At 37.8% G+C, this 27,351-nt stretch overlaps 3 protein-coding genes across 6 annotated transcripts; 2 read left to right on the plus strand and 1 right to left on the minus strand.

Moving 5' to 3' along the window:
• Positions 1–2,803: 2,803 nt before the first annotated feature.
• NDUFB6 (NADH:ubiquinone oxidoreductase subunit B6) lies at positions 2,804–14,788 on the plus strand. Of its 2 annotated transcripts, XM_077147975.1 has the most exons (4): positions 2,810–3,139; positions 4,974–5,066; positions 11,211–11,255; positions 14,524–14,788. In XM_077147975.1, exons 1-4 carry the CDS (start codon positions 2,960–2,962, stop codon positions 14,590–14,592), a joined length of 387 nt encoding a protein of 128 aa, XP_077004090.1. In that variant the 5' UTR covers positions 2,810–2,959; the 3' UTR covers positions 14,593–14,788. The 2 variants fall into 2 exon arrangements, with proteins under 2 accessions (XP_077004091.1, XP_077004090.1); XM_077147976.1 differs by lacking the exon at positions 4,974–5,066 and having other exon boundaries at positions 2,804–3,139.
• Positions 14,789–14,985: 197 nt separating this feature from the next.
• SMIM27 (small integral membrane protein 27) lies at positions 14,986–17,538 on the minus strand. Of its 2 annotated transcripts, XR_013170369.1 has the most exons (3): positions 17,524–17,538; positions 15,702–16,106; positions 14,986–15,359 (listed from the first exon to the last, which is right to left on the minus strand). XR_013170369.1 is itself a non-coding variant. In XM_077147977.1 (2 exons), exons 1-2 carry the CDS (start codon positions 15,744–15,746, stop codon positions 15,237–15,239), a joined length of 168 nt encoding a protein of 55 aa, XP_077004092.1. In that variant the 5' UTR covers positions 15,747–15,917; the 3' UTR covers positions 14,986–15,236. The 2 variants fall into 2 exon arrangements, 1 of the variants encoding a protein (XP_077004092.1); XM_077147977.1 differs by lacking the exon at positions 17,524–17,538 and having other exon boundaries at positions 15,702–15,917.
• A 79-nt stretch (positions 17,539–17,617) lies between these two features.
• TOPORS (TOP1 binding arginine/serine rich protein, E3 ubiquitin ligase) lies at positions 17,618–26,254 on the plus strand. 2 transcript variants are annotated; one of them, XM_077147970.1, is made up of 2 exons: positions 17,618–17,725; positions 22,696–26,254. In XM_077147970.1, exon 2 carries the CDS (start codon positions 22,699–22,701, stop codon positions 25,624–25,626), a length of 2,928 nt encoding a protein of 975 aa, XP_077004085.1. In that variant the 5' UTR covers positions 17,618–17,725; positions 22,696–22,698; the 3' UTR covers positions 25,627–26,254. The 2 variants fall into 2 exon arrangements, with proteins under 2 accessions (XP_077004085.1, XP_077004086.1); XM_077147971.1 differs by lacking the exon at positions 17,618–17,725 and adding an exon at positions 17,760–18,028.
• Positions 26,255–27,351: the final 1,097 nt, after the last annotated feature.

The following is a 27,351-nucleotide window of genomic DNA, read 5'->3' on the forward strand; positions in this document are numbered from 1 at the left end:
CCTGTAATAAATTCATTCAGATTCAGGTTCACATTTTTAGTTGGCAAACAGCTTCACAGGCTGTGAGCAGTAGCCACCTGAATGTGCAGTTGCTACTTTTTAAAAAAAAAATTTTTTTGGCAAGTGCAGGCACCGGGAATCGAACCCAGGTCTCTGGCATGGCAGATGAGAACTCTGCCTGCTGAGCCACCGTGGCCAGCACACAGCTATTCTCTTTCTGAGATATAAGTAGATGGATTAGATGGATGATCATTTTGTTGATTCTTTATGAATTAGTAGTCGCACAATGGTGATATTCTAACTCTGCCGTCTCTTCTTATTTTATCAGATTTTTATACTTTGAAGAAATTTCCCCTGATCAACTGTTTTGTTACTCAAAGATGCAATTTGCATAAAGGAAAGCCAGAAAATTGCTTGATTTTCCCCTTTACTTACCAATTTTCAAAATGAGTCGGTTCCCTAACCCAACCAAACGTGACAAACGAATTTTTTTCTTTGAGTCATTATGAAGTAATGTATTTGAACATATTTGACATTTTCCAATCAACTGAAGCCATTTTATTTACTGATGTGTAAATTGCTCCATCTTTGATCAGTGGCAACCTATTCAAGTTGACTCCTGGCCCCCCCCTTTTTTTTCGTATGCTGTATGGTGGGGGTCACATTTCATTCTTTTTCCATGTGAGTATCCCCTTATTGCAGCACCATTTGCTGAATTTTTGTCTGCTTTTTCATTTGTTTATGTGTTTGTTTTTGTTTGGGGAAGTGCATGGGCCAGGAATTGAACCCAGGTCTTCCGCATGGCAGGGGAGAATTCTACCACCGAACTACTCTCGCACTCCCTGGACTCCTGGACCCTTTTGACGTGACCTTAGTATTCTTTGAAAAATTCCCTGTTTTCTGGTATAAGAAGTTCCAGGCTCATCTTTTATATTTCCTAATTCAGTCCTGGAATTAGCCATTTCTCCAGGGCAGTGGTCCCCAAAGTGCAGCTTAGGGACACCTGTGAGATCAGAAATGGCTTTCTTAATAATACTAAGCCACTATTATTTGTCTTTTTTTACTCTCATTCTCTCATAAGACTACGTGGAGTTTCCCAGAAGCTACTTGATGTGAGATATTACAACTAATTGAATGCAGAAGCAGGTAGAAGAATTCTATTGTCATTAAAGCCAGACAGTAAAGAGATTTACAAAATGGTAAAATGACATTTTTCTTACTAAATTATTTCTGTTTTGGAAACTATACTTATTTTTCATGAAAATATTATTTATATTAATATATAACAAGTATATTAAGGGTGGAAAGAGGTCTTGGAAACAAAATGTTTGAGAACTTCTAAGAAGTCCTGGATCCTTCTCCTGGAACTTTTCTAGCAACTGAGAAGCTAGAAATGGTCATGGCTACCGGGTTGGCCATTGTTTCCAGGCCATTTCAGTGCGGAAAGCTATGGCAACTGAATACATATATTTTAAAGTTAAAATAAATCGTGAGTTTATACTGATTTTCCCAATTCCAATTCAGGAATGTAGGGTTTTTACTTGAACTCATAGCATTGACATTTGTTATCTCCTCCCTCCCACACAAAAATCCTTAGTTCTTTACAATACTAACAAAAACATTTATTTTCAGTCTTAGATTAGCAATACCACCACCACCACTACCAACAACATAATTATTTAAAAAACAGTCTATGACTTTTTTCTGCAGTTCTTTTTGTCTGAAGATTTATATCTCTTTCTATAGACGTATAGTTATTTCATAGTTTAAAGTTACTTGGAGTGGTCTCTGTCTTTTAGATTATGCTTCCAGGTAGATCAGTTAGATTCACGTGATTCATTTTGCTTTTGATTTTTAGATTTTTTTTTGTAAAGGTTGATTTTGGTTTATAATGATCTGAAGTATTGACATGGTTCTAAAATCAAATCTGTAAAACAAGATATCTTCAGCGAAGTCAAGCCTCTATCCCTGTTCCCTCTATCCTACCGTAAGCTAAAACAAACAAAAACTCCTTTCTTTTCCATTATTTTAAAATTTATTTGCATACTTAGTATTACTATCCCTATCACTCCCTTTTTGGATAAAGGATAGTACACCATATGCACCTCTCCACTTAGCTTTTTTCCCTAATTATGGAGATCATTCTGTACTTATATAGAGAGCTCTTTTATCACTTTTTGCAGCTGCATTAGCATTCCACGGCATGGGTGTACTATAAGTTGAAGAACCATTCTTATATTGAAGTATTTTGGGAGTAATTTCTGGCATTTTGCTATTACAATTACTGCTTCAACGAATATACAGTCCTCATATTTTTACCATATCTTTGAAAATAGATTGGGATTGCTGGGTTAAAGGACGGCTAGATCTATGCAATTTTGCTAGATATGAAACTACTCTTTTTACTTCCATTGCACACGTAAACAAACAGGCTGAGACAGCAGTCCTAGGTCACTTTGCCAGTTACTGACACGGCTGGGACTCGAACTTGGTGTAACCGTCCCTAGAGGCTCCCTGGGCTGTGGGAAGAGGAATTCCAAGGTAGGAGAGGCAAGCGAAGAATTTTGCATTTGACACAAATTCATTCACATTCACTGAAATGTATATTCTCATACTTCCAGCTCCCAATATAAGAGTTTTTTTTCTTTATTAGAACCTCCCGTCATCTGATCTTTCATCCTTTCTCCTTATCCTCCACTTTCTCCCTCACCCGTAACTAAGGAAGCTCGTAACCTGGGTCAGCACGAAACTGGTGAAGGGCTCTGCGCATGCCCGGCCACCGGTTTCCTCGCGCGGCGTTTCGAGCGCCGCGGAGGCAGGACCAGAGGGTGGCGTCATAGCTGCGCGTCGCTCTCCGGCGTCCTCGCAAGGTCGCTTTGAGGAACGGCGTCCCGCGCGGGGGACCAGGCCCCCGGGGCGAGTGCACGCTGTGTCCTTCTTCCTTGGTGCTGACGGAGACATGTCGGGGTACACACCGGACGAGAAACTGCGGCTGCAGCAGCTGCGAGAACTGAGGCGGCGATGGCTGAAGGACCAAGAGCTGAGCCCTCGGGAGCCGGTGCTGCCCCCGCAGAAGGTGTGGCCTGTGGAGGAGTTCTGGAATAAGTTTTTGCAGAACCAAGCCCCCTGGAGGAACATGGTGAGTAACGGGCCGCCCCGCCCCCGCCCCTCCCCCTCAAACGTTTCTCCGAAGCCCTCAGTCCGGCCACTGGATGTCCGCTCATTTCAGCCGCATTAGATATTGACTTCCAAGGCCCTGTATAGTCCTCGATGGAGAATTGTATTTATTCAGCAGAGACTTAACTTTAGCGGGGACGCTGTCCTTCCTTTAGAGTCCTGGTCTGGGAGTCAGGAGTCCAGGGGCTTGCATGGTTTTGGGAGTCATTCCCTTTTGCTGTCAAGTGTGATGAGAAGGAAGCGAATCTTTGTTTAGGTTTTACTGAACGTTGCACGGTCGGTTCTCTCGACTATAGAAATCTTTGCTTAGAATGTTAGGCATTCACTAGAGTTAAAAGGTTTGTGATTTTAGTGTGTGAGGACACTTATCTAACTTTTAAGGTTGAAGGTTATAGAGACCAACTAGCAGCACACCCAGCTGCCAGAAGATGCAGTGAACCTCTAGCTGGTAATGCAGCGCATGTTGATCACCCTAAAAGACAGCGTCTTCTTGGTATACTTACTGAGTCATGTTCAAAAGCAGCGGTTCTAAACTACCACTGTGTACTTCTAACTCACCATTTCCTTAAAGGCGACATTCCCGGGTTTGGCTCTGCAGAAAATCATTCATTTCGGGTTCTATCTTTATTTTTATTTTCTTGAGGTCTGTTAATTAAATCACATCACTTGAGTATGATGGAACACTACCTCATTGCTTTCCATTACCTGCAATATTGGCTAATAGTAATAAGTAACACTTGGATGCTTACTGCGTGCATCCTTCTGCGGGTTTTACATGTTACTTCGCTTAATTCTTTACTCCTATAAGGCTGAAATGGTTTCTAATCCTTATTTTAAATGTGAGGCCTACAAAAATTCAGTGATTTACCCATGTACCCTCAGTTGGGATTTGATGGAATGCCTGTTGAAAGTGCATGTCTATTTTCTTACTGTGCTACAAAGTCAGGTGCAACAGAATTGGTTCAGTTTTTCTGGGAAAATGGTATGTGATATTTGTTTATAGTGGTAAAATTCAGCCCTTTAATTCAACACTCCCCAACATTGCATGTTGACTTTGGTAGCCACGGGTTGATCAGCAGCCAGTGATGAAAGGAAGTCAATAATCATTAGTTGAAAAACTTCTTACCTTACTTTGAGTTAACTTTTCCTCCGTAATTATAACTCTAATAGTATTTATAACCTAGATTGTTCTTTCCCTTAAAGAGTTGATGCATTTCAGTCAAGTTGACTGCCACAGAAAAATTCCGTTTTTGAGTTCCCTTTTGCCTATCTCTTTTAAAATAGGAAGGTATCTCAGAATGAGGTTTGAATCTCCATATCCTGTTACGTAAAAAAGCATCCTTTTTCCAGCATTAGTTTGCTAAAGACTGTCTTTTACGTAGAAGGATGCAGGTGATGTTGATTGAAGCTATCTGAAAGTATTAAATTAAGAAAATGAACCTATCTGAAAAAGTCTGTAAATTTGATTTTTCAGTTTTAATTGTTGAAAACTGTGCTTTCATTACTTATGCTACATTTTATTTTTAACAAACTTATAAAGGTATTTTTGTCTTGGAAAAGGCTGCTTGCCTTTTGGGTTGCTCTGAACTCTGTAAGTATCCCTTAGCAGGCCCTACCTTTAGTAGAAATATTCGGGTGGGTAAAGTTAGCTATAGACTATAAGGATACATGTAGCATTTAGAGATTTTTAAAATAATTACAACAGTGTTATATCATTGTTGTTCCTTTTTCCTGCCACAAACATAAAAATGGGATATCAGTTTATATGTATATGCATTGTTATTTTTTTTCTCCAGGTCTATAAAGTGTATCGACACAGTATCTTTGCTTTTACTCATGTACTTATACCTGCCTGGATTATTCACTATTATCTCAAATATCATGTGAATGTAAGTATGTGCTTTTCAGAATTTATTATTAAATACTATTGTCCATAATTATTTCCTACGAAGGTATGCTTTACTCCGCTTTCCCTAGTGGAAATAACCTTCCACTTATATGGTGAGTTTGAGCCACTTTGAATTCTTTTCAGTGAAAGATTAAATGAAATTTAAGTATGTTTTTTTTTTTTAGGAAGTTAGTCTTTGTATTAGTTATTTACAACTTGGATTGCATTTCCTCATAGAAATAGTACTTAAATAATCAGAATATTAGTCTAAGATCAAGGTCCTCAGTTGGAGGAAGAAAACAATTTCTGCTCCCTTTCAAAATTTGAAATAGACAAAGGTTCTGTGTCGTCTTCCTATCTCCCTTCCCTTTATTCTTTCGGATTTTTTCTCCTCTATTTTGTCAACTTATTGTGAAGGCCCTATAACATAATTTTCTAAAATGAAAGCTCATCTGTTGATGGAAAATGGCTTATCTCTGTACCCAGGAAGCCACATCTTCCCCAATACCACACACTTGAGGACCATCCAGTGCCCCTTAGTCTATCTCCAGGGTATAGATGCTGGTGACTAGCAATAAATATAAAATAACTTCCTTCTCATGAATGTGGAGGTCCCTAAGTGTTTATTCTGATTTTTTACAGCTTGCTTTCTTTAGATTCCAGGGTGTTCAAAAGCTTGAACATTTCCCACTGAAAGATTTTGGATGAGCTGACTGAACTAAGCCAGATGTCATATTTTAAATGCGAGGGATAGCACAGTGTGGTATGGCATGTTGGATCCCAAGCAGGGTGAGGAGGGTAGCCACTTTGGGGTGGGGAATGGGAAGAAGCAGTGGCAGTCAAGCATGGATTGTCAGAACCCACATAGACTGAGGAGAGCATTCTCGTGGCCTGGTGAGAGGTTTTAGATCATGAGTAGGTGCAGGAGGGTGTTGCACCTGTTTGCTGGGCAGTGGGAGGTAGGGACCTCGTGTAGGATGCTGGAGTCTAAGCAGGTGGAGAAGGGCAACTGTAGATAACGGTGTTGTCAGGCAGTTACGGAAGTGGGCAACCCAGTGTAAGATGTCAGAACCTAAGTGGTAAGAATGGTATTCATCCTAGAGTGTAGTGGTGGTAGCAGGAGATTGGTAATATACAAGAAGATTGATCAAAGAAATACATATATGGATCATAATGTGACCCAGGATTCTCACTGTTGGGGAAGAGAGTTACACATATGGGAAGGGAAGAAACCTGCAGTGCTTAAATGGAATATTAGTTATTGGTGTGAACTCATGGTTTTTAATAGGTAGTGATAGATATAGAAGGAAATACGGACGTAAATGTGTATGTGTGTCTATTTGTTTGTGTATATTCTCTAGCTCTGTCCACTGAGAGGGCCTTGGAACAGTGTTGCCCATAGTAATTAGCACATCTAGCAACTGGATCTTAGTTCCTAAATATCATTCTTCACTAAAAGGATCCAAAACTCTTTGGAGAAATGCCTAATTCCAGGACTGGGGTAGGGAAAGTACAGGATGACCCTCAATGTATTGTTGTGCTAGATAGTGAAGAAATGGTCAAAGAATGATGGGGATATGTCAGAAGGACAGAGAGTCAGCTTGAAAGGATTCCCATTGGGACAATTTGAGCATCAAAATAATGATAGGGCGGGCCACGGTGGCTCAGCAGGCAAGAATGCTTGCCTGCCATGCCAGAGGACCCGGGTTCGATTTCCGGTGCCTGCCCATGTAAAAAAAATAATAATAAATAATGATAGTAATAGATGATAACCAACTGAATAAATAAAATACAAAACCGGAGTCCACACTGAAATAAAAAGTGGATAGAAGAGAAACCTTTTCTGTATAATAGATTGCTAGCTAATAAATGGAGATGGAATGATAGAATAAGAAGAATCATCATAGTAATATTTAATTCAGCTAAGAAACATCAAAGGGTGCTAAGATTAATCTCAAAAATGCTTGTCCTCAAAGTTAATTGTTAAAATTGAAAAAGAGTAACTTTGCAGTGGAGGAATGTGGCAGACACCACCTTAATGAAGAAATCTAAATTGACACTGGTGATGGAACAAATTGAAATTGTGATTTTTCTGCCAAAAATGCATAAGCTGAATTCTAATCAGTAATAAGCGTGTCCAAAGTGAGGAATGTTCTACATAATTGGCCTGTTCCCTTCAAAAGTGTCAAGTTCATGAAAGTTAAAGAAAACTGCAGAATTGATCCAGTTTGAAGGTGACTAAAGAGACATATCAACCAAATGCAGTTCTTGATTAATGGACATAATCTACTTAGTCAAAAGAATAGAGATGTTATTGGTAATCAGAATTTTAAAGAGCCTACACAATCAATAGAGAACAAGTCATATAAAAGAGGATTTTCTAAGAACACCAAACAATTGAGACAAGTGGTAAAATTTGAATGAGCTGTTTAGATTAAATAGAAGATAGTGATGTATTAATGTTAATTTCCTGATGTTGATGGTTGAATTGTGATTTTAAGAATATTGTCTTTGTAGGAAATATGCAATATGGTAATTAGAGTGAAGAGGCATCGTGGCAGCAATTTACTATCAATGGTTCAAGAAAAATACTATTTTTATCATTTTTGCAACTCTCTGTAAGTTTAAAATTATTTCAAAATAAAAACAAAACAAAAGTTAGGGACAGTTTAGCAAATTATATATAATCCAGTTCAGGTTTGCTTTCTGTTAGCTAGTTGAAAGAATAAAACAAATCACCAAAATTGTTTGGGTTCTATGAAAATATCCTCTCACATGATTTGTTCACTGTTTATTGAATATAGGCTCTTTAAAATTCTCTTTGCTGACATAATCTTTGTCCACTTCAAAGAGGACATAATCTGTTTAATTCCTAAACAGATGAGGTCTCTAATAAGCAAGTATACAATACCTAATATGTCCTCTTTCTTTAGTGCTATGAAAAAAATATACAAGACAAATTCTTGACCTTAAGGAGTTCATAATCTCAGAATACAGAGAAGTTATTTCAGTTAGAAAGAAAAATACGAAGTTTGAAATGAGATGGTCCTAAGTAATCAAGACTGAGGAGATGAGCCTGATTAGAAAAGAAGATCTGTTGGCTAGATCAGGGCCCAATTTATGCAAGGTCTTGGAAAGCAGGCAAAGGAGGTTGAACTTAATGTGGCAGGCAGTGGAAAGCTTTTTGAAAAAAGTGATATATTTAGGAAAAATTTAAAAACATTGATATGACAGATGAGTAATACATATGGATTAAAAATAAATAGTAGGGGGAACAAATGTTAAAATTTAGTAGATTGAAATGCAGGTGATGCGGAGGGGTAGGGGTAGGGGTGTGGTATATACGAATTTTTTTCTTTTTTTTTTTGGATTGATGCAAATTTTCTTAGGTGATCATGGTGATGAATACATAACTATGTGACGATATTGTGAGATATTGATTATATACCAAGAATGGAATGATCATATGGTAAGAATGTTCGTGTTTGTATGTTGTTATGTTTAAAAAATTAAAAAACAAAGCAAAACAAAACCATTGATATGTAGGGTGAACTGGAGGGAAGAAAGTTCTGGACTTCAGGAAGGTCAGCTGGTGGCTATTGCAATTTTGTAGATGTTAGTTGATGAAAGTCTGGTTAGGGTGAAGCCAGTAGACTTTTTTTCAAGAAAGAAAGAAACTGAAGTTAGCAGTGGGTTAAATTGGAGATAAAACAGAAGTTCCTGTTTTGGAAGTAATAAATGGGCTATTTGGAAAAGAGGGCTTTTTAGTGATGGGGAGGAAGTAAATTTGGTTTGGGGCATGTGTTGCAGCTTCTGGGGATGTTCAGTTGGACATGGCCTGATTTATGTTAGAAATATGAGATTAGTGAGGACCAGTAGGGATTAGAGTACATTAAAGTGTTTTCACTTTATAAATCAACAGAAAATATTTTTGCAACTATTAAAGGAGCTCACAATTTATGTGTCTGAAGATCAGAAAATAGTTCATGTTTCTATTGTTGATGGGCTTTAAAGAGTTTTACACTAATGTTCATCTGTAAGTCCACAGGTCACTTCGTATCATTGTATGTTTGTTATTTTTCATTGTCCTAACAAGAGCCTAGAGAAGAAAATATATTATTTTCTGTCAGTGAAAATTTTTTTGTGTACAGAAGCTGTTTACAGTTACTTGGAATATAAATTAGTATTCAGTTTATTAATTTCATACTTAAAAATCTAAGTTTTCCTTAATTCTTTATAAAATCCTGTTGAACTATTTATATATCTATTAAATAACAACAGTCTCCTCCCTCTTCTCATCTTTGGATTAATTCAAGTTGAATTCCTTTAAATCACTTACAAACATAATCAAATTAAATATTTTAAATTGCATTCATAAACTTAATATATTCAATCTTATTTATCACTATTTATAGGGAAAATTTGACTCTAATAAGCAACATCATTTTCAACTTAAAATCACAAACCTAAATCAATTGTGCATTTTAACTAGAATCCTAAAACTTATGTTAGCACTTCTAATAACTAGATTATCTCAAACATTATACTCTGAACATAGTACATAGATTGTTCCAGTGTTTTCAGAACTTATTACATTTAGCATTATATTCTTGGCTAAATTTACTTTATAATATATATATTTAACTAAATTTTCCTGGGGTTGAAAAGACATATCTTAAGAGAAGCAAATTTAAAAAGTTGTACTTACTGGGTCAACAATTCAAGACATTAATATGGTTGCTTATTTTTTCCACATTTAAACTTTTTGTGTCTTGTGAGGTCTATAGCCACTCCACCTACAGGGTAGGTGGAAACCTGTATCCTCAATAAGACCGCAGCCAGTTTGGTTCAGCTAACATCTTTACTGCCCGATTGAATTCTGCATTCTCTCTGAAGACATTTGAAGAGTCTTCTTGCCTCTAGCCACAGTTCTTAAAGACATTTTTATGTCTTTTACATTTTATCCTTAGTTCCTCTCATTCCTTTGATTGGCTCCACACTCCCATTGTCATTTCATGCCAATAATCTTTAAAAATTTTTAGTGTGGTATCTTGTGCAGATATTTGTACTTAATCAGTACTTAGTGCTGTCTGGTAATTAGTTCATTTATTCAACAAATATTTTAGTACCTTCTGTGTACAAGGCACTGCTCTAAACATAGGAGTACAGAAGTGAACAAAGCACATTGGGTCCCTGCCCTCATAAAATATTTATTCTAGTCTTGAAGTCCAGCAATAAATACATAAAAAGGAATATATTCTGTTCTATATACTTATGAGTATATAGTCTATAGAAGGTAATAAGGTCTATAGAAGAAAAATAAAGAAGGTAAAACCCAGAGAATGACAGGAGCTGCTATTTTAGTAGGCTTCTCTGAGAGTAATTTGAATGGAGACAAAAATGAAAGGAGTATATGGGTTATGCAGATGTCTAGGGCAAGAGCATTTCAGGTAGAGGAATCCTTAACTACAAAGGTCCTAAGTACAAGCAGGCTTGACTGGACTAATAGCAAAGAAGCCACGATGGCTTCAGTAGAGTAAGTGAGGGGGAGAGGGGTAGCTCACTGAGGTTGTAAAGGCCAGTTTATGGGCAATTAGATAACACAATAGGGACTGAGCCTTTTTCTCTAAGAATTAGGAAACATTGAGCAGAGGAGCGCTGCATCTTTAAAGGATCACATTATTCTGCCTTTGTAGAGAGAATAGATTGACTGTAGGAGGACAAGAATGGAAGCAGGGATACTGGTAAGAGCTATTGCAGTAGCAAAGATAGAGGCTTGAGCAAGAATAGTAATGAAGATGGGGAGAAACAGTTGGATTTAGGAAATATTCTCAAGGTAGAGCCAGTAGCATATGCTGAGGCTTCAGCTTTTGGCCTTTGCAACTCAGGAGATAAAAGTGCTGAGAAAGGGAACGTGAGGAAGAGCTGGTTTAGGTGGAGGTGGGGTGGGGTGGAGTTAAGTGTTGGCTCTGTTAAGTTGGAGATGCCTATTTGATAGCCAAATAGAGACGTTGAGTTAAGAGTTGGATGTATGAGTTTGGGAGTTGGTGAAAGTTCGGGGTTTAAGTTAAAAATCTGGGAAATCTGTTTAATTTTCAGAATAAACCCTAAAGTCATACTTAACAAAGAATTATTTTTATTGCAGACAAAGCCATATGCCATTGTTGAAAAGAAGCCCAGAATATTCCCAGTAAGTCTTTAAAACTGATTTTTTCTTTTGGTCATTATTTTTCTCTTTCCTTTTCTCCCCTAAGTGATTAGACTGAAAAAAAAAAAAAAGAGTAACTATCATGAAATCATGAGAAAGCAATTACAGTTGAAAATGGGAGATGTCCACCTTTATTTTCAACCTGTCTGTAAAAATTGCTGTATTACCTTGATAGTCCTAAAGTGATCTGGAAGCTCCAACAATTTTTCTCAGTACTCTATATCATGTAGGATAAAGAACTTAGGGAAGTAGCAGACATGTAGACTTCTGAGCATAGTGACAGCAACTGAATTCCTGTTACTATTTCTAAACTATCTTTTCCTATCACCTTGCCTCATTTTCAGGGTATAAGCTTAACTTCTCTAATATGTTAATGCATATTTAAAATCTTATGCTATGCAGGGCAGGCCACAGTGGCTTAGCAGGCAGAGTTCTCATCTGCCATGCTGGAGACCTGGGTTCGTTTCCAGTGCCTGCCCATGCAAAAAATATATATATATATTATACTATGCAAATATATGGTATCATAATAATTTAAAATGAGTCTTTTCAGCATTGAAAGATTACTCAATAGTCAGTTGGTATTTTTTACTGACTTTCTGAGGTTATTTGTTTAGCATAGTAAAATACATATTATGTTCTTGTCCTCTTTCTAGTCACAGATTATGAACTACCATCAATCCCTAAATTCTGTAATTTAATCAACAAGTCAGTGTTGATTCTTGGCTTCAAAATCAATATCCATTATCTATTGTAACAGAAGAAAATTTTAGGGCATACTACCAAGATTGGCTAATTCTCTTATCTGGGAATGTTGCTTTAGGAAACAGAAGAGGATTTCTCCTAAATTTCCTTGTGTATAATGTGTGTCAGAGCCTAGCTGGTCTCAAGATAGAAAATTATCTAACTGGTTTCAGCAATATGTTAATTGCTTCCTCCCCCCCCCCCCATTTATTTTGCCATTACTGTTTATAGGAAAAGAAGTGGGTGGGACTCTCTTCAGACCACATCAATAACATCATTTCTCTTATTTCTGTGTTTTTGTTTCATTTTTTTACTTCTTTCCTGTTTCTGTGCCATGAACCCCTTTGGGAATCTTCACCTTTGAGGACCTGAAGAATCCTCATTTTTATATCCAGAATAGGCAGTAAAAGACAAACCCCAAATCTCAGTAACTTAACAAAACAAAGGTTTATTTTTCATTGACATCACAGACTGATGTGGATCAGGTGATCCTCCTCAATCTTAAAGCTATCTTACCTGATTCCAAGATCACCATGGTGTAGGGAGAGGGCTGTGGATGTCTCAGGGGATGATTTTAAGGTCTAACACTGGAAGTAGTTTGCATTAGAACTCAGTCTCATGGGCCCATGTATTATGAATATTTAAGCCATTACACATTTTAAAGGTAATTTGTTACATCAGTGGCATTACCTTGATACCTTGTAGTAATTTGTACCACATGTGTACCTTATACCGTGGTGTACCATTCCTTTCCTGACACATCCTTTTTTTAGATTAATACTGTCAAAATATTTTAAGTTCTTTTTTGGAGTAGGAGCCTTTCCTATTTTACGGAAATACTGTGTGTGTTGAATTTATATTTTAAGGGCAGAACTATTTAATTTTAGCATTGGGATTGGGGGACAACTCTGATCTCCTTGACTATAACTACCAAATAGTTAACATTTGTTGAGCCTTTACTTAGTCACTGTTTCAGGTATTTTGCATGCATTATTTATTTACTCTTTACAACAACCCTGATGTCATAGTAGCCATTTCAGATGAGGAAGCTGAGGTATGGAGCAGTTGAGTAGCTTGCCTAAGGTTACACAGGGATAAAGTGATGCCAGAACCCCTCTCTCCAACCACCATGCTAAAACACCATTTCCTCACAATCATATGTACCTCAGCCAGAAATGCTTTCTTCTGCCACATTTTGGTACACAGTTTTAAGAACCCACAGACTACATAATGCAAATGGTTAAAAATAAAAATTTACAATTCTAGGGTTTTATTAAGGTTCCTTGAAAAATATAGCATTGAGCCACCTATGTATCTAGGGTGAAGTATGTCTTTTATCTGAAGTTAAATAGATATCTAATTACGTATAAATAGGTTTGCTAAGAACAGTCCTGTTGGAAAACTTTCCTCAGCCTTCCTATTCCAGGTCTCTCTCAATAGGGAGTAAAATGGCCCAGGTTGCTAAAAGCAGTTGGTATACCTGTGGATCAAGGTTTGTTTTTTTCTCCTATTTTTCTCTCTTGACATTATAAAGTTTATATGACCTGACATTTTGTGACTTTATCTTTTTAATAACTAGAGTATGATCATGATAAAATATTTAGAACCAGTCTAGTGAGGTATACAGTTATATTAATAGCTACTATTTGTTGGTTGCTCACTATATTTGTTTTCTAGGGCTGCCTTAACAAAGTACCACAAACTGGATGGCTTAAAACACTAGCAATTTATTTTTTCACCGTTCTGCAAGTCCAAAATCAGGGTGTCAACAGGGTCATGTGCCGTGTGAAGGCTCTAGGAAAAGACCCTTCCATGCTTCTTCCTGCTTCTGATGGCCCAGGTGTTCCTTAGGTTCACCTTTGGCAGCATAACTCCAACCTCTGCCTGTTTTCATGTGATCCTTACATGTCTATCCTCTTATAAGGTCACCCATTGTTGAACTGAATGCCAACCCTAAATCCAGAATGATTTCATCTTGAAATCCTTAACTAATTACATCTGCAAAGACTCTCAATTTCCACATAAGGTCATACTTTGAGGTTCCAGGTGGACATGAATTTTGGGGTAACACGCCTCCAGGTTTGAAAAGACACCTGCACCAGCTGCAGCCAATGTATTGCATTCTGTCTCTAATATCTAAGCCAAACATGTTCAGCTGCTGGGAATACATTACCTTCTTATTTTGAACTGGTAATGTTTTCAAGCAACTTCTTTCTAGGGCTTCTCCTATTTTAGGGGGCCATGCAAAATGAGGATTATACCCTTTTCACCTGATGAAGACAACATTCATGCCCATGTTTTGTTTCTGAATGCAACTTTCCCCATTATTTCATTTGTACCTTAAGATTTTGAATGCTGGCTATTCAATTATACAGCTTTTAGTCCTCTTAAAGTGTGAAGCTGAACTGGATTTCCCATGGGAGGTCTAAGTTAGACCGTGTGGAGCCTTCACCCTTGCTGGGTGATGACTTGAGATTTTTCTACTAATGCATCTTTGTTTTTCCAGGGCGATACAATTCTGGAGACTGGAGAAGTTATTCCACCAATGAAGGAATTTCCTAATCAACATCACTGAAGATTAAAAATTTCAAAGGCCCTGTGAGGCTAAATTTTATCCTCCAGTTCCATATTTACTGAATTGTTTTCTGGAAAAAATTTTATTAAAAGTTTACTCTCAGAGATGTGTTGTCATATCTCTTTCCATACACTGTATAGTATGAGACACTTTGAGTCATGTAATGATAAATAAAAACTGAACATGCAAAGCAAAATGATCTGAGTAATCATCTACTTTTTTGTGGCCATTTCTGAGTTGGAAAACAAGATGCAGAAAAGTATTCAGTAAAGACAGAATTTTTCTTAGAGACTTAGTCCGGTCTGGTATGAGAATGCAACAGAGACATGTTGCCATAAGCAAATATAAGAATATAAACTCCACACACTTGTTTTAAAGGAGAGTTTCTACGACTTCCAAGTGTTTTAGAAACTCTTTATTAAAATTCATGTCATTCCATCTATGACCTGATACTCAAAGGTTATCAGACCTAGTGCTTTGATTTTGATGAGAATGTAAAAGACAATTCTAAGTCAAAAAAATCGTGGTTATTATAAAAGACTATGCCAAAATAAATTTGGAAGCTTATATTATGGATTTTGCTTTTAAATGCAAACAGGTGACAGGTAAGCATGAGGTAAAGAACTGTATTAAGTCTAAAGCAATTAAAAATCCTCATTCATCCCGAATATTCTGTCTGGGTATTCCTTCGTTAGTTGTCGTCGCGCAGCTACAGTACACGCATAAATGACAGATCCCCAGGAGAGTAAAACAATCGCAAGGAGGACCTAAAAGATAAATGCAAAAGGGGAGAAACGAAAAAAAAAAATTAATGGGCGTGTCCTTTCCTCACATTCCCCCCACCACCAGGTTACCGCGTAGCTTGGCTAAGGTGGGGGTTATAGTGAAAACTCGAACAAATGGGATTCCTGAGACGCGTACCCTCCGCAGCCCTTACGTAAGAGGCGGAAGATCGTGTCCTCCAGGAAGAGGCGGAGTCGAAGTGAAAGAGTGAAAGGCTTAATGCAGGAAGGGATTTTGGAGTTTCTGGGTGTTGAAGAAATCGGGGGCCTACCGCGCGCAGGCCCAGGGAGTCGACACCGTGGAGCCCCGCCAGGCCCGAGACCTACCATTGAGTAAATCCAGTCCAAAGTGCGGCGACTCACTGGCTCCATGGTAAGGAGGCGGCGGCGGGCAGCGGGAACGGGCGGTAGCTGCGGGCTCTAGATCGACCTCCGGGGAGGTGGCTGCGGGACTCGAGCGGCCTCTCGCAGAGGGGCACCGGCGCCCGCCCACTGGCCTGCTGGAGCATTTCCTATCCGCCGGCCCGCCCTCTTCCGCCCGGAGCGGGGGGCGGAGTCACGTGGTGGGGGCCCTAGCCCGCCTTTCAGGAAAGGGATGAAATAAATGAGAAAAGATTAAAAATTGCCTTTTTGTCGCCTAGGTAAATAGGCACACCTCTTCAGTGTGTCTTCCCAGCTGCAGTCCGATATTAATGCAGGATAATGTACAGTCTTGCACGTTTAAAAGTTTACCTGAAAAAAAAAAATCCTCCTTTTAAATGTTGCATCGGCATCTAACTCCCGAGTATGAACGTTTCCCGCGCATCTGTTCCCACTTAATATATGTAAACGCTTGTATATTCGGCTTTAACGTAAAGCTACTATTTTATGTAACAGTGATGAAGGTCTTTGAGAACGCAATTGCTTGTTGATGGAAATGTTATTTCTAAGAAAAACGTGGCACGAGTTACGTGGTATAATGCACCAATCTTTCAACAAGTGTTAGTTGAACAATATGTGACTAGAAAGGGAATACGCTTCAAATGTTAAATCCTAAGTACGGCAGTTTGGCACGTGGACGTTTGTACCAAGTTCAACTATAAAATGTTTGGGACGCTCACATTTGAGGTCTGAGTTGTACAATCTTGCAATAGACTGCTTTGGGTTTAGAGGCTTTTTCTCTGTAGATCACACATGTTATCTTAACAGGGCTTAATCCAAATGGGGAGTAGGAAGGGGGAATGCAGTGCTTAAAAAAGGAATTAGTAGTTTTTGTTTGTTTGTTTGTGTTTTTTGTTTTTTCCTTTTTTATATATATTTTTATTTTTTATTTTTATTATTTTTATTTTTTTCTCTATATTATCATGCTGTATCTTTTTCTGTTGTTTTGCTAGTTCTTTTCCTAAATTGATGCAAATGCACTAAGAAATGATGATCACACATCTATGTGATGATATTAAGAATTACTGATTGCATATGTAGAATGGAATGATTTCTAAATGTTGTGTTAGTTAATTTTTTTTAATTAATAAAAAAAAAACTGGTGATTCTGAAGAGCTGAAAAAAAAAAAAAGGAATTAGTTTTGGGAAGAGTTCAGATCCTGTTCTGTTAAGTCTTGACCACTTCTCCCCAGACTGGAGTAAATCTCCCTGAAAGCTGCATAGGATACTGATTGGGCTCCGGCTTTGGATCCCATTCGAATCCAGGTGTTGTTTCTTTGGGGCGGTGCAACCGGTGGTGAAGTCACACCGCTGTTAACAGCTCCCTATGTATACAATGGAGATAATTTTAGCAACTTCCAGCAAGCGTTTGATGAAGTTTAAATGGGACCAAGCTAAAACATTGTCTAGTTATTGTTTTCCGGTGCCTTAGAAGCGAACATTAACTTAAGGCCCCGGCAATTCCCAGTGATTAATAATAACAAAAATGATGACGGTGGTAGCAATTTCTGTTTTGGAGGGTTACTTTGCTCCCCTTAAGGGATTGGAGGGCTGGGGGAGGGCCGCATATCCGGCCGCAGCACGCTAAGCCCCGCCCTTAGTGCCAGCGCCCTTCTAACGCGCAGGCGTTAAGAAGGCTGGTGCGGTGTTTTGACGCGCCAGAGGCTCGGGGGTGGGGTCTCGCTCGCTGCTACCGCCCCCAAACTGCCATTGGTGATGAGCACTTTACGTCACAGGGGTCGAAGCAGCCGCCAGTGTCTCCGCTGTCTCGCGAGGAGGGTGAAGCGCCCCTGCCCTCCCCGCTTCCTGAAGGTAGGCGGAGAAGTCGTCGGGTACGCCTTCGCGGATCTTGCCGTCACCGTCCCAGCTTTCTGGGCCGTCGGGAGCTTGCCACGAGCGCCCCAACAGGGCCTGCGCCAGCATCCTCCGAGGTGAGTGAGTGAGATCGGGAACAATGGGGCTCGGGGGTCGGAGGACTGGGCGAGCTGGAGCGGGGCCCAGGGACTTGGGGGTGGCGATCTCGGCCTCAGGCTGCCCGGGCCTCGGCTGGGCAGGGGTCCCTGCAGGCGGGAGGCCTCTGCCGCGCACCTGTGGATCTGTCCCAGTGGGTGGGAGAGGATTGCGTTTCTGTGGAAGCGCTCTCTAGGGGCACGAGCCTAACTGCGTACTGGAAGAAGCCAGGTCTCTGGAAAAATAACCGCTGAAGTCTGAATCTTGGCATCGCCCCTGAAAGGGTATGTGACCTTGGCTAAGTCCCCTCACCTCTCTGAGCCTGTCTGTAAAATGGGAATCACAGTATTGAGGTTCCTTGTGGTTATGTAATACATGTAGTGTTTATCTTAGATCATGATCCTTGGAATTCTTAACCAAAGGAAGCGGCGACCACCGTGACTGATTGAGTTGTCTGTGCAGTGTTCTGTGCATTCTGGGCTGGACTTGCCTGCCAGTGACTTCTTTGATCCATGTAAACAGGAAGCTTTCCTCATGGGCTGCTGATTCCTAGGCTGTAAGGGGACAGTGCCAAGATGAGCCAGATAGGAATAAAGTGAATTAAGTTTTTGGTGGGTAATTTTCAAGATTATTTAAGGTAAATTAAGAAACAGCTACCCAAGATTAAGCTGAAACATAGTGAGTTTTTTAATTGAAATGCAAGGCTCTATAGTCAGCCCAAACAAACATGCTTATCTGGAAAGAATGGCTATAGAGGGGAATGGTTCCCAACTATTTTTTTTTAATTGCTGGATTGGAATTAAATTTGATAGGTTCTTATCAGCAGACCCTGTAACTTCTGTATCATCAATTGGAATTGGTGATTAAACTGTAGCTCAGAAAGTTACAGTGATTTCCTTGAGGTGATGAGAGATAGTACTCAGATTTTTTTTTTTTTTTTACATGGGCAGGCACTGGGAAGCGAACCCGGGTCTCTGGCATGGCAGGCGAGAACTCTGCCACTGAGCCACTGTGGCCCACCCTCAGAGTATTTTTTATGCCTGGGTGTGTATTTCTATTTTATTCACTTGTGACCTTCCTAACTACTTTGCCCATATATAGTATTATAATTATATTAAATATGAAGATAATTTAGAGATTGTCATCTTGATTCAGTCATTAAAATGAATTCAAAATATAGATTATGGACACTATCATTACTTTCACATAACAGAGGGGAAGAGTGCTAAGTTCTTTCTGTGTACCAAACACTGTCCCTTGTTTACATGGACTGTATCCTTTTACACAGTAACTTTTCAGATGGGTACTGGTATTTACCCCATTTTAGAATTGAGAAAATCTAAGGAGGTTTTGAAAGATTAAACAGCTTCCCCCAAGGTCAGCAATTAGTAAATGGTGTGTTTCTCAACCCTGGCTTTGCATTAGATTGATACCACTCTGCCAAAGGTAATCAGTAGGTCGTTAATTTTTATAATAATTTAAGGAATTCTGTAGAATATGACTTATAGGAAGTCAGTCTTTATAAAAAATCTAATTCTACAAGCAGCTCTACTTTGTTGCTATCTCTGTACAATTTTTTAATATCTAATATGACCTTTAGCCTCCAACTTACTGATTCTTTATCCCTCTTGTTTTCCTAGATAGGTATGCTTGTTGATTATCTGAAATTCCCTCAAATTTGACATGAAGGCTTCTTATCGTTGTTAAAGCCAATAGATTTGAAGATTTAGGTATGGGGTTTGATTTATTCCGTTTAACCTAAAGATGGTAAACTTTACAATTTGGGAGAAAGTTTAGGAAGCAGGATCAGGAGAACTAATTTATCTTCTTGCCTATGAGAAAGTTAATTTGTAGTCCAAATTCCTAGAGTGCTAAAGTAAAGGCGCTTGGAACCTGAAGTATTAAATGTGTCTACCATCGTGTCTGTTTTTGCTACCTAATCCCAGAATCTCACCTGCAAATCTCTAACTTAATGTGTCTCCTAGCCATCCTTGTTTTATGCATTAATTTGTTTTTTTAGCAGCTTTATTAGGATAAAAATTTACATTCTGTAAAGCTCAACAGTTTAAAGTCTGTAATTCACTAATTTTTAATACATTTACAGAGTTGTACAATGTCACATATCTTAATTGTAGAACATTTTCATCGTTCCAAAAAGAAACCTTCTACCAACTCCTCATCATCCCTACCTCCACCTGAGGCAACTTTCTGTCTATAGATTTGCCTATTCTGAACGTTTGATTTAACTGAGAGTTTACAATATATGGACTTTTGTGACTTTTTTTTTCATTTAGCGTAATGAAAAGGCTCTTCCAGGTTGTAGCGTGTATCAGCAGTCAATTCTTTTTATTGACAGAATACAATCAGAACTCTAATTTATTTGTTCTTTTTTTTACCTACTGATTCTTTAGCTTATGTTGTCATGGTGACTAAAAGGCTTTGAGACTAGGGAAGGGAAGACTAAGATTACATTTTTAAAATATACTTAGTTGATTTTGTTTTATTTGAATTTGATTTTACTGCCTAAAAATTTCCTTTAATAAATTCATCCTGGGTTGTCGTTGTTATGTGAACTAGAACTGTTCATTAAACACTAAAATTGTACATTCCAAAGAACCAGGTTAAGATGAAATGTAATAATTTGAAATTCACCAGTCTTTTTTCATGGCTGTAACTGGATACAGTTTTTGATTTACAACTGAATTTAACTGATATTTGCTAATCTATGACTCGGTAGGAGATTTTAAAATTTAAGTCTAATAATCCCTTCATTTTATGGAGGAGTAAACTAAAGTCCATATTGAAGATTTTCCTGGTTTGCAGAACTAGTTTTAGGTGAAGCCTAGTCTTCAGTCCAGGTCTTCTGATAATCTGTCCAGCTCCCTCCCTACCCTTTTCCATCTCCTCCCTCAGCACAAGCACAAATGCCTATAATCCTACAGGTAGTATGTGTTAACATATATATTATCCCGAATAAAGTGAATAAAAGATAGAAGGTAGAGGGAAATGCTGAGAAGTTTATGCAATATCATAGTTTCAGAGTTTAAATGTATTAACAGGTTAATAAGACTAGGGAAGGGAAGCATTTAGTATTATGTATTTATAATATTTAAAGATTGGTGATTTTTTCATTTCCAGTTAGAGAATAGAATATTAGAAATATTCTGGCTCCTGCAGAAATATTTGTTCAGCATTAATTGATTCTCTTTTAAGTTATGATTCTGAAAAAGTGAGCATGCCCTAGATGAGCAAGTTTAATTTGAAATCTTTGACAAACACTCATATTTCACAGTCACAAATTTTTGTTGTGGGATTTTGTTTATTTACTTGCTTTAAGTGACAGTTCTAGTATGTGACTAACTTGACAGCAGTTGGAACTTCCTGGAGAAAGATAAGTAATAGGCCCAAGAAAACATACAAGAAGGTGATGGAGAAAGATAAGTAACAGGCCCAAGAAAACATAAAAGAATCAGCTAAAGTTTAATATATCCAAAATGGTTTGTATAGGATACAGCTAAAGAGGTTTTATAAAAATAACAAGGCCAAAATGCGTACTAAATTTCAACTCTGGCAAAAACATTTTGGAAGCTATGGGTCGTTGTAAATTGGTAAACTTAAAGTAAACAAAACTCATCTATAAGATCCTAGTGGGTAAGATGGTAGAGAAGGGGACTGAAAGTATGATTTTATACGTTGTGGTTTAGCTTTTGAGTTAAATTAAAAAGCTAAGGAAGGCTGCTCAAGAATGCTTAAATGAATCATTGTTGAATAAAATGTAATGGTGTAGTAATAATAATTGTAATGTAGAAATAATAGCAGTAGCAGCTAACATTTACTGAACAGTTAGTTACTATAAGCCAGACACTGCTGTTGAGGCTTTTTCATTTATTATATCATTTAATTATCACTAAAAGATCTTGCTGTTAGTGAAAGAGTCTTTTACTAAAAAAACCACAGAATTGATTTAAATGGTGAATTTCCTGATATGTAAGTTATAATTCAGCAAAACTGTTTAAAGGTGTTTTAAAAAGTATATATAAAATAAGGGAGTGCAAGGGTAGTTCAGTGGTAGAATTCTTGCCTGCCATGTGGAAGACCTGGATTTGATTCCTGGCTCCAATTCCCGGCCCATGCACTTGCCAAGCAAACAAACCAATAAGCAAACAAACAAAAAACCAACCAAACAAAAATTCAACAGATGGTACTGCAGTAAGGGGATACCCGCATGGGAAAAGAATGGAATGTGACCCCCCCACCATACAGCATGCGTACCAAGAAAAAGTATACATAAAATAATTGCCACAAATAAATCAGTAGCTATATTGTTAGGGGCATACAGGTATAAAGAGTCAAACCATACATAGGAATAATACCAGCTTGGGACTGTGTTTTTTGTTTTCAGGAGATGGATAGAGGGGAAGAAGGAAAACAGTGAGACATTAACTAAATCTGTAATATTTAATTTATTTTGAAAAATTTGGAATTAAAGTTAATCTGAGTAGTGGATACATGGGTGTTTGATATATTTTCTTTTGTGCTTTTTTGTATATTTGAAATATTTCTCAGAATATTTTTAAAAGAATACAGGACATCATGTATTATTTGAGAGCTTACTGTGTATCAGGTACCTTTGTAAGAGCTTTTTATGTTAACAACTGATTTGATCCTTACATTCTCTTTTCATTGATGTACAGATGAAAGTGAAGCACAGAAACTGATCCTAAGTCACACTACAAATGTGGAGTCAAGGTTCAACTCAGGAAATCTGACTTCAGACCTGTACTTTTAAATATACTGCTATGCTACATTGCCCCTTTAAATTACAAACATAATAAACCACTCGGGTATTTTCACCAAAGTGTATTCCAAGGTTTTTATTTGCATCTTTCCTCAGATTATTTAATCACCTCTCTTTTATCAGGTCACTGATGTGTTTCTTTCCCTTTTACAGATAATGGCATCAGCTGCTAAGGAATTTAAAATGGACAACTTTTCACCTAAAGCTGGCACTAGCAAATTGCAACAGACAGTACCAGCTGATGCATCTCCTGATTCTAAGTGTCCTATATGCTTGGACAGATTTGATAATGTGTCTTACTTAGATCGCTGTTTACATAAGTTCTGTTTTCGCTGTGTACAGGAGTGGTCTAAAAACAAAGCCGAATGTCCATTATGTAAACAACCCTTTGATTCTATTTTCCATTCTGTGAGGGCAGAAGATGACTTCAAGGAATATGTCCTAAGGCCTTCATATAATGGTTCTTTTGCCACCCCTGATGTTCGACGATTTCGCTACCGTACAACTATGACAAGAGAGCGAAATGCTTCTGTTTATTCACCTAGTAGTACCGTGAATAGAAGAACAACAACTCCACCAGATAGTGGAGTACTATTTGAAGGGTTAGGCATTTCAGCAAGACCTAGAGATGGTGAAATTCCTCAATTTATGAGACAAATTTCAATAAGGAGGCCAACTACTGCAGATGAAAGATCTTTGCGGAAAATTCAGGAACAGGATATTATTAATTTTAGACGGACTCTCTATCGTGCTGGTGCTCGTGTTAGAAATATTGAAGATGGTGGTCGCTACAGAGATATTTCAGCTGAATTTTTCCGTAGAAACCCAGCTTGCCTACATAGATTAGTCCCCTGGTTAAAACGCGAACTAACAGTTCTTTTTGGAGCTCACGGATCTTTAGTGAATATCGTCCAACACATCATCATGAGTAACGTTACTCGCTATGATTTGGAGAGTCAGGCATTTGTGTCTGACTTAAGACCATTTTTACTTAATCGAACTGAGCATTTTATACATGAATTTATCAGTTTTGCTCGATCTCCTTTTAACATGGCGGCCTTTGACCAGCATGCTAATTATGATTGCCCTGCTCCTTCATATGAAGAAGGCAGCCATTCTGATTCTTCAGTCATAACAATATCTCCAGATGAGGCTGAGACCCAAGAGCTAGATATTAATGTAGCCACTGTTAGTCAAGCACCATGGGATGATGAAACTCCAGGGCCCTCTTACTCAAGCTCAGAACAGGTACATACTGCCATGGCTTCCCTTTTAAATACTTCTGACAGTTCAGATGAAGAACTTGTAACAGGAGGAAGCACATCTCAGATACAAGGAGTACAGACCAATGAGGACCTAAATAATGACAGTGATTCTTCTTCAGATAACTGTGTTATTGTTGGGTTTGTTAAACCAATAGCTGAGAGGACTCCAGAACTTGTCGAACTGTCCTCTGATTCTGAAGAGTTAGGTTCTTATGAGAAAATGGATACAGTAAAGACACAAGAAGAAGAGCAGTCTTACAGTTCTGGTGATAGTGATGTTAGTAGATGTTCCTCACCACACTCTGTCCATGGAAAGGATGGACAAATAAATAAAGGTTATTGTGATTCTGGTACAAGAATTAAATCAAAGAAGGAAGAGAAACGATCTGCATCATCATCATCTCCCAGAGATCTGAGCTCATCCATGAGAGGAGACAGAGTATATTCCCCATATAACCATAGGCACAAAAAGAGGGGAAGATCAAGAAGTTCAGATTCACGTTCCCAGAGTAGAAGTGGGCATGATCAGAAGACTCGTAGAAAACATCATGGGAAAAAAAGGATGAAAGACAAACGATCCAGAAGCAGGGAGAGTAGCAGACCTAGAGGTAGGAGAGACAAAAAGAGATCAAGAACTAGAGATAGGAGCTGGTCAAGAAGAAGCCAAACTCTATCTCTAACTAGCGAGAGCACAAGCAGATCAAGGTCTCGTAGCAGTGATCGTGGTAAAAGAAGATCACGGAGCAGAAATAGGGATCGTTATTATTTAAGAAATAATTATGGAAGCAGATATAAGTGGGAATATACTTTTTATAGTAGAAATAAGGACAGGGATGGCTATGCATCATCTTACAGAAGGAGGACTCTGTCCAGAGCTCATTATTCCAGACAATCTTCAAGTCCAGAATTTAGGATTCAGTCCTTTTCTGAAAGAACAAATGCTAGGAAAAAGAATAATCACAGTGAAAGGAAGTATTATTACTATGAAAGGCATAGATCAAGAAGCCTGTCCAGTAATAGATCAAGGACTACATCTACAGGGCCTGACCGGGTGAGAAATGAAAAGCCTGGAGGGAAACGAAAATACAAAACGCGACATTTGGAAGGTACTAACGAAGTGGCCCAACCATCCCGTGAATTTGCTTCCAAAGTAAAGGATAATCATTACCAAAAATCTTCATCAAAATTGGATGCAAACTACAAAAATGAGAGTGACAGCTTTTCAGACAACCGATCACCAGACAGAGAAACAAAACACAAAAGGAGAAAAAGGAGGACCCGGAGCCTAAGTGTAGAGATAGTTTATGAAGGTAAAGCTACTGATTCTAGACATCATAAAAAGAAAAAGAAGAAACACAAGAAGAAGCATAAGAAGCACCATGGAGATAATGCTTCACATTCCCCAGTTGTAATTACCATTGACAGTGATAGTGAAAAGGATTCTGAAATAAAAGAAGATATAGAGTGTGACAGTAGTGGTCCTCAAGGTCCTCTACAAAATGAATTTTTGGCTCCCTCCTTGGAACCATTTGAAACTAAAGATGTAGTTACCATAGAAGATGAATTTGGTGTTCTGGACAAGGAGTGTGATATTACCACATTTACTAACAACTTAGATAAAACTGTAGATGATGTTCCACTCCAGGCAGTTTCAGCTGAACAAACTCTTGATGTAAGAGAAGAGAGTACTTTTGCCTCTAATTTGGAGAGCCAGCCAAGTAATGTTGTATCTATTCAAACTGAGCCATCAAGGCAACTGCCATCTCCAAGGACATCACTAATATCAGTGTCTCTTGTTAGAGACCATCACATGTCTTAAAACTGCCAAAGCATCTCATTGAGAATCCTTATGGAACAATGTCATCTACTGTAATCTATTTAAAGATGACTTTTGGTGAAAACGCTTTTCTCCCCTTAAAATATTTTAAGTGATTTTGTGTTTAAAATTTGTAAAGAGCATTTTATTTGTTCAAAAAGTATGTAAGTCCCATTCTCAAGAAATATGCACTTTTAAGTGAAGGAAATGGTATTATTAGCAGTTTATTTAAAACTTGGGATCCTTTTTAAATAAAAATGTAAATTTTGGAAGTTATTTCATAAAGCCATATGGTATTGACATATTTTTTAAAGTAGTAATGAGTATTTTTGAATTTTTTTTTTTTTGAGAATTATTCTGGAAATGTGTTATAAACTAGGGGACTCCCTTTGGACAGTCTTTATTTTTCTTCGTAAGGAAAAATTTGTATAATTCAAAACCATTTCTTCTGGTTAAATCGAGGCATTTTAGTCTGCACAGTTTATCTTGACATCTACCAAAAGAAAAATTTAAATATTTCCTTTATATACTTGTTTATCTGGACTGCCAGTAAAACAAATGTGTATTCAAGAAAAAAATAATAAAGCAGAAACACTTTAAACAAGGATCCAGAAATTTTCCCATGCAGTATTCCTTTTTCTTTTCTTTAATTACATACATTATCTTAGTGGTGCTAAAACTTGAAAATAGCTAAGTGTATAATTGTGTCATAAATGCTGAGTTTCAGAAGATTGCATTTAACTTCACAGTTTTAATGATTGTTTTAGTTCCATCTCATTATGAAGAGTATTTTGATTACTTTGTATCTTAATCAAATAGTTATATAGCATTTACCTTTCTAAAAACAAAACCCTTGCCATGCTGTTTATGCATTGGTAGTTCTTTTATACAGAATGGCTATGTTTATATTTTATCCTGTTTTTAGAGATGATAAAGTTGCTCTGCATCTAGCCTGATGTAGGATTGCCAGTGAACAGCAGTTTGAATTAAATCTGAATTTAGTCTTCAATTTGCCTTGCTCCCATATTAATTTGTTATTCAAAAGCTATTGGAATGCCTGCTGTATGGCGGGTTCTATAGTAGATGTTTCGGGAGTCAGTGATAAAATAGAGCAGACATGCTTCCTGTCTTCAGGAGGCTTACAGAACATTGAGTAAGACAGACAATACTCATATAAATGTAACATTACAAACTAATCATTTATCTGAAGACATAGTATATAATTTGGTATAAAAGCATATAAAGGGGACCAGATCTTATGCAGAAATAATGGTTGTATTGCAATCCTGATGACAAGTAGGCATTGACTAGAAGTAGAATGGCTATTGGCTAAGTTTACAAAGATCCAAAGGCTGTAGGGAAGCCTACCATATTCAAGGAACTAAAAGAAGACAGGGTTAGCCAAAGAATAATGAGTATGGAACTGAGTTTTGTAAGCCTTTTGTAGGGTTTGCATTTAGCATATGGCAGTAAGAAACTGGTTTAAAGTTATAAAAATCTTAAATCAATTAGGCAATTTTTAGTAAGCTCAGACATTGGGAAATTGTGAAAAGACTATCAAGAAATATATTTCAGATTATGAAATTTGAAGTTACAAGTTATTTTTCTTAGCATATATTAAAATTTTGAGTTTCAAGTCTGATTCCTCTTTCCTCCTGGCCCCCTCATCCAGTCACCAAATCCTGGTCTTTAAATATTTTTCTAACACTGTGCTTTCAATGTGTATAT

Source organism: Tamandua tetradactyla, chromosome 2 (assembly GCF_023851605.1).
Source record: "Tamandua tetradactyla isolate mTamTet1 chromosome 2, mTamTet1.pri, whole genome shotgun sequence".
Lineage (NCBI taxonomy): Eukaryota > Metazoa > Chordata > Mammalia > Pilosa > Myrmecophagidae > Tamandua > Tamandua tetradactyla.